The sequence below is a fragment of the Xenopus laevis genome, chromosome 2L (genome assembly GCF_017654675.1).
Source record: "Xenopus laevis strain J_2021 chromosome 2L, Xenopus_laevis_v10.1, whole genome shotgun sequence".
Taxonomy (NCBI): domain Eukaryota; kingdom Metazoa; phylum Chordata; class Amphibia; order Anura; family Pipidae; genus Xenopus; species Xenopus laevis.
Genome location: NC_054373.1, coordinates 23314294 through 23322018, shown reverse-complemented (window position 1 = coordinate 23322018; position 7725 = coordinate 23314294). Strand labels below are relative to the sequence as shown.

The 7725-nt window shown below is 43.2% G+C and overlaps 1 protein-coding gene across 3 annotated transcripts in view; it reads left to right on the top strand.

The window, feature by feature from the left end:
• The first annotated feature begins 845 nt into the window (after positions 1 to 845).
• cadm2.L (cell adhesion molecule 2 L homeolog) overlaps positions 846 to 7725 on the top strand; it is an 891984-nt gene continuing 885104 nt past the window's right edge. For 2 of the 3 annotated variants that reach the window (XM_018245992.2, XM_041581599.1), the window contains exon 1: positions 849 to 1270. In XM_018245992.2, coding sequence (XP_018101481.2) covers positions 1210 to 1270 — 61 coding nt within the window. In that variant the 5' untranslated portion in view covers positions 849 to 1209. Of the gene's footprint in view, positions 1271 to 7725 lie in introns of all 3 variants that reach the window. The other variant, XM_041581600.1, reaches the window with a different exon arrangement.

Below are 7725 nucleotides of genomic sequence, written 5' to 3'. Positions count from 1 at the left end.
AAAAGGCCGAATCCTGGCAGAATCCCAAACCGAATCCTGGATTCAGTGCATCCCTAATTATCATTATAATTATTATCACCCAGTCATACTCATCATTACTCATTATTATTATCACCCAGTCATACATTACCCATCATTACTCATTAATATCATTATTATTATCACCCAGTCATACTCATCAGCCTGTAGGTACCAGGGGATGCTTTAGTATGTATTTCAGCCACAGGTTGGGCATCCTGATATAGATTGTAAGCTCTTCCGCCAAGGCATTTTCTTGCTCCCCCTGGGGGTATCAGCTTAATGAAACTTCATACCCTGCTTGCCCTATGCTAACCTGAACCTGAGGAGCTGGGCTAGTAAAGGGGGTGCCAGTCAAGAAGAAGAACGGACCCCATTTGTGAGTTGGGATTCCCTAATACAGAACCTGCAGCTGTTGTTGAACTACAACTCCCAGAAGCCTCTCTGACAGTCTAGACCTGCTGGCGGATTACAAAACGGCTCAGCGCGACAACTGCAGGAGGTTTCGTATAAAGAACAGCCGGAGGGCCGCTGATCATGACTATTCACTTAATAAAGACGTAACACAAGGGGATATTGTCATTGATACTTGCTTGCGTGTTTCTCACCCCGTGATGCTAATTCCACTGTTGGAAGTATTTATCTGTGACTGTGCAGGATCCCCGCCGCCTCCTGTCACCCCTCTGTGTCCCAGTGACAGCCGCTAAGAGGAGAAATAAACCCGCGGACTCCCTCACTCCCCGCCTCAGCCATTGGTTGAGCCGCGAGTCTCCCGCTGCGCCGATTGGCTGCCGGTGCTGTCGCTCAGCCGGGAAGAGGTTGGGAAGGAAGGATTCAGCTGGTTGCCCTTGTGTCTCGAGCGTTTGCGAGGAGAGAGTGTTGGCTGCACCCAGCGCATCCCCAGCACAGGAGCAGCAGCAGCAGCAGCAGCAGCACGGGCTGAACCATCAACGGCCCGCAGGGGGGAACAGTACGCTTTCTGTGTATTTACACTACTACACCGTGTATGTGGCTGTCCGTGCATCAGAGGAAAAGGCATCACTTAGGAACCTATTGACCCAACCGGGGGAAAAAGGAACTAATACCTCCCCCCTCGCCCTCATCGAGAGAGTGGTATCGCCCTCTGTATCTGCCCCAGCAGCTCACCTGTCAGCCGGGAGGCATCTTCTCCTCCTGCACCTGATCCTCAACATGATCCTCCAGCCAAGTGCACTTCTCTGCCTCTCCAGCTTGTGGGGTGTCATCGTACAAGGTAATCCGATCCCAATCAACTTTCTGCCTGTGTCCTGTCTCCTGTGATGCTGCTGTTGAGTATTGGCCAGGGCTGGACCTGAGTCTCCCAGGTGCTGCTTTGAATTCTGGGAGTTGTAGTGCAAGCCCAGTGGAGGAGGGAATGACCTGCTGGAACTCAGGGGTCTCTTGCATGAGATCAGGGATAGAATACATCTCCTACTGGCTACTTGTGTTTGGTGGGAGATGGAGGAGCTGGTAAGAGGCTGCTCCATCCCTGCATTAGATGATGTTGGGTATTTATTCACTTTGTGCTCTCAGCTCCAGGTGGGGTTTTTAATCAGGAAGAGGCCCTGGGCACACTCAGCGTGTAGTGATGCATCCCAGGCCGTTACATACCATCAGCACTGACATACCAGCGTGTTCTAGTGGTACCCAGGCTTGTCAGAGCATCACTAGTCACCTATTCCATTAGCATGCTGTAGGGCTGCTTAGTAATGCGTTCAGTTGCATAGAAACCAGAGCAGGCATCGCTAACCAGTCATGCAGCATGTGGATTTCACAAGTGCCTCTTTTTATGAAGGGACAGAGTTTCAATCCCCTAATGTAGCAGGGAACCCACTTTCCTCCAGGACCTCATCTCAGAGCCATGGGTTTTACAGTATTATCTATGTGCACTAATGTCGGCTCGTGTTACTTTCCCTGTACTGGGCTGTTGGTACAATGACAGTGTTTATTATGGCCCCTATGGTGCAGCTTGAGAGCAAGTGGCCCCGTTCCTTCCTACATGCAGATGTCTGGGGATGACCAGAGTTTTTTTTTCTCCCTGGGAAGTGATGGCGAGGGAAGGTATCAGCATTACCTGTGCTCTGCATGGATAGGAAAGGGCTTGTATAATATGCCTCCTACTGCAGATTCCACCGAACATCATGTTTTGTGTCTACTGGAATGCCGAGCACTTAAAGAGACCCAGACGAGAATGAAATTAGGTTATTTATTTTTTTTAATCGATCCCACGCCTCACTTTTTGCTTCCTACGTGTTAAAGAGTTGATTTGCATGCACTCGGTGTGTCCAGACCTTTCCCACGTATAAATGTCACATGGGAGCTGCTGGCAATCTGTTATCTGCTCCTGGGAACCAGGTACACAAGGATGATACACACACGTCTCCCTCTCCTGCTTGTACTTATCATGCCCTATGAATCTTATTTCTTCCCATTGCTCTACTTAGGCACCTCTATGCTGCCCACTGGTTTAACCATCGTCCTGTTAACCCCTCTATTACTAACCGGGTCCATAAAGCTGCCCTGGTACATTGATGACATTGATTTCTGGTTTCTTTAAGCATTTAAATGCCACCGGGCTTGCAGAAAAAGTGGTGTAGGCTTATATAAAAACTGGCATTAAAATGGTTAAGTGTGACGGTTTCCAATAGGTTTAGGAGACGGTATGCACTTGCCTGGGCACGTGTACAGCATACATTTAGTTGGGCACGCCAGTGCATTGGGAAATCTAGGTGACCTTGTGATACTGACAGCGACCTGATTTACCCATCCCTCTCTGTTCTTCCTGCAAGCCCAGCACCAGCCGCTTAACTCTTCAGATGCTGCTGGCTTTATCGTTTGGCAAGGGGATGCGTGGGCAGTTCTGAGCTGTGCCGTCATGTGGGCAATAAGTAAAAAAAAAAAAAAAACAAGTAAAAGATAAGCTGACTATACTGCAGTGTATTTCTGCAGCCATCACAAAGCGGCACTGCAGGACTTTCTTTTAGATGCATTTTTATGAATGACTTGTCTAGAGATCATACTCAGATATATCCAATAGTCGTCGATGATGCATATTTTATAAGTAAATATCCAGTAGGATGTTTGTTCCCCCCGGGGTAGTCTCCCACCTGCGGTGCGGGAAATGACCCGAATGCCATGAAAACCTGCCCGACTATATGTGTCACAGCTGCACATATGTATAGACGCGTCTATGTATCTGTAGTGTCTGTCTCTCTCTCAGCCTCTCTCTCCTCCTCTAAATGAAATGATTCCAGGGAAGCTGATTTCAGATACTGAATGTTATTTTCATGGGGGGGGGGGTGTTTTGCTTAAGCCGCTTCCCTCCTGGCATGTGTTCCAGCCGCTGTGCTGGTAGTCGGTTTACATCACGCTGCGCCTGGGGGTCTCCTGCCCACATTAAGTACATTTCCGTGTCAATTTCCAGTTCAGATTAGTTTAGCAAAAACCTGCCTGGGAAAGAGGCCTGGCACAGGAGCGTCACTGCCTAACAGGGGACATCAAGTTGACTATCTTTATTGGAGTTTGTTTATTCAGTGATGCTTGTTTTCAGTAATAATCATAATAATAATACTAATAATAATAATGAGGGTTTTTTTTAACCCTGTAGCTACTCATCTGAAACATGCTCTTCTATATGCTCTTCTATATGGGAAATGATATCTGACGTTGGTCTTTTCCTAATATTAATATACAAATTGAAATACAGGGGTTACAAACATCCGACTTACATGCAACTCGCACTTACAAACGGAGGATATTTCAGTAATGTTCTGTGGTTTGCTTGGCCTTTATTAGCTTTAATAAACCACCCGCCCCAACACCCCTCTGGTGTGGGTTGTCATACATACTATTTTAAGACAAACATCTGTATAAGTTGCATATAATAAGTAAAGGTACTGTATATGTTTCAACTTACATACAAATTCAACTTAAGAACAAACCCGATCTCATGCGTAACCTGGGAACTGCCTGTATACTATATAATAGGGTTATAGACGTGAGTTTGTACGGCAACAGTTGCAGATCTCCCAGCATTGCTCAGTTCAGGCAATACAATTTGCAGGGAGTTGTAGTTTGGCAGAATCTGTCTTGCTCCTGGGTGCCCATAGCTGTGCCGCAGTAAACTCACTACTGTAATGGAAGTGAAACAAGGGGAATGGTTACTATAGAAGATGTGTTAATTTAATGCAGTGTGTGGGTGTATGATAGGGGCATCACATACAAAGTGTCATTGAGAGACTGATGTGAATGATCAGCAATGTGTTGGAGATTTATAAAGAATAAAAATAAATACCCATAATGTTCCATGAAATCCTTCAGGGTTTGGCAAATAATGAAAGGGAATATATTTGTGTTAAAACTTTATCATTTTTCATCTTGGCTGGGAATGTCTCTCAAAACTGCACACTTTGTATTAAATCAGATGTGTCCATGTCCAATTAGTCATTGACTAATACCTGCTGAACTTCAAACCTCAGTATTCCCTGACATCTTACTGGTGATCCACGACTCCCCAATGCCAAAAACCCCAACGCTCTTCGAAAGCTTACTGGTAAATTACAACTCCCAGCATTTTTGACAAATCACACTGTTTGTTTGGGGCATGAAGCTGCAGCCTGCTGTGTAACTACAACTCACAACACTTTTCTTGCAGCTTACAGATGACTACAACTTCCACCATCCCTGACAGCCGACTGGCAAACTACAACACCCAACAAAACCTAATGGCTAAAGGTGGCCATAGACGTTACAATTACAATTTTCCCTGGACACTTGTAGAGCTGAATCCTCATATATACAGGTAGAAACAATAAAATTCTACATGTAACCAATGATTCAGCACTAACAATGCCCGATGTTTGGGTGCCTTCAAAGGAAAATTTTCTAGCTGGCCAGATCGACCAGATATCCAAATCCTCTGCCGATATTGGTCAGCTCGTCTCCCACCATACACGCACCAAATATCGTACGAAAATTAGTTTTGTACAATATTATCAGTGTGTCTATGGCCTCCTTTATTAGAATTCCAGGGTGCTTGTTGGTGCTTGAGGTCAGAGGGGTGTTTAAAAAGTCCATTGTTGAACTAGTTAAAGGATTCTAAAAGAAGGAGCCTAGACGAGCATGAATAACTGATGAACTGAAGAGACAATGATGATTCTTTATGCAGCGTTATAAGGTTCCTTGTCAAGGGTCAGAGCTTAATTCATACTTTTGTGCTGGCAAATTGCATGTGTGCCGTTTGTCTGTATCAAGCCTCCCCGCTCTCGCTCTGGCATGTCATTTAAATACACGGAAACTGTATATGCCTTGAGTTCATGGACTATTGAACCGCGTCTTGGTGCCAGCAGCAATGATTCTTGGTCAGTTCATTTGAATGGAGTTGGTCTCTTCTCCATTCATCGTTCTCTGGTGTTAACGTCAAGGGGATCTGAAACCCAGGCTAAATGTGGACTATTACAGTCTGTATTGCATGTGCCGTGTCTCTACTGATCAGCTCCTGCAAATGTCTGACTCCTGAACAGCTTCTACAATGAGGCTTCTGAGCTGTTATCTACCTTGAGATGCAGCTTCTTGGTGTGCATGTGCCAGTGAGGACATAGACGTGACATCATGGGACGGGCAAGGACACAGGAGGGCAGCAATCAGTTTGCCCTATCAATGAACATAAGAGGGGGTATGGAGGGACTGGTGGTGATAGGTGGATAATTGAGCCTTCCCTGAGTGGTTCTGCCTTTACAGTTTTTATAGCAGTTAAGTGCCCAACAGGAATATTTATTATGAAGATTATTCCACTCCAGTTTCTTGTTTTTGTTTATTGCACATTATTATTCACTCCTCCGTATATATTTAAAGTGCTTTTATTTAAAACAGGAACAAGCCATAATTTTTATATGTATAATGACAAGCATTTATTCTTTTCTTCTATGAATATATGTTAATAAAATGTAATTTATCAAATGTATTTATCAAAGGTCGAATGTTAGCGTTTTTTGAAACCTTGAATGAACTCATAATTCGAATGGTTTCTTATTTAAGAAAAAACTGGATTGGAAAAAACTTGATTCAACGAGTTTGTGGTTAACAACCTGAAAACTCGAATTAATCGAATTTTCCACAAAAAAAACCCTCAAATCGATCTAATTGATCGAGTTTTCAGACAAAACCCTCAAACATCATGAAGGCTATTTAAGGAGAAGGAAAGCTACGGAGGCATTATTGCCAATAGATTAGCTGCAATAGTGCAAGCTAGAATGCTATATTTATTCTGTAGAATGTTTTACCGTACCTGAGTAAAAAGCTCTAAAAGCTCTCTGTTTGTTTAGGATAGCAGCTGCAGTATTAGCTTGGTGTGACATCACTTCCTGCCTGAGTCTCTCCCTGCTCACTTATAGCTCTGGGCTCAGATTACAACAGAGAAGGGAGGGGGGGAGGAGCAAACTGAGCATGCTCACGCCTGGGGGAAGGAGGTTTAAGCTTTAGGCAGGAAGTCTGATACAGAAGCCCATTTATAGACAACAGAAGGAAAGAAATGCTGTGTTTCTTTTGACAAAGGACTCAGAGCAGCATAAATTTGAGGGTTTACTGGTATATTTAGGTGGACCTTTCTGACAAGGTTTACTTAGTTTTAACTTTTCCTTCTCCTTTAACATCTTCAGATGGTTTCAGGGACCTCTGACATTGACTTCTACATGACCTTGACAAGTTTTAGATGTTCGGATTCGAGTTATTTCCAGGGTCGGGGTAAAATAAATCTTGAAAAATTCTAGGTTTTTTTTTTTAACCAGAAAATGTGAGATTTGACCAAAAAAAATAACGTTGAAAACTCGAATTTGAACCTTAATTAATAATCCCCCAAATATTTTAAAGGCCTTTTTCTACAATCATCTGCCCTGGAAATGCTTGATTAACTTCTGCAGGCAAGCTCCAAAGTGGATCAATAAAACTCCATGTTTAAAATCTTCAAAATTAAAAATTGTTAAAATCACAAAAGAAATATCTGGCAGGGATCTTTACACTTTTCATGACCAATACGAGTCACTTCATCAGAAGCCATGGCTCACCCTGTCGACAATTCATATTTTTTATCCATCCATACACTAAACTCAATTAATTAAATCAATTTTCTGCATAATTAAAAGATCACGTAACCTGAAATCAATGAGTATATATATATATATATATCCTTCAAAATGGACCAGCACACCAAGCTTTCAAGTGTCAACACTTATTTTATTTTCATGTCACTCGTGTATCCAACGTTTCGGCCCACATTGAGGCCTTTATTGAGGATATCTGAACATGAATGGAATGAAAACGGCACTCGCCATTCACTTAGTTAATCGCCGGGTGCTAACCAAATTTATCAATAGTTGTTCTGAGAAAGCACTCACGGCATTGCCCATCAAATGTGTTTCAAGATATATTTATTTGTGCATTGATGCACCATGCATGAATAAATATATCTTGAAACACATAACACATTTGATGGGCAATGCCGTGAGTGCTTTCTCTGAACAACTATATATTATATATACACCGAATCCACTATTTTGGATTTGGCTGAACCCCCGAATCCTTCGTGAAAGATTCGGCGAATACCGAACCGAATGCGAACCCTAATTTGCATATGCAAATTAGGGGTTGAAAGGGGAAAATATTTTTTACTTCCTTGTTTTGTGACAAAAAATC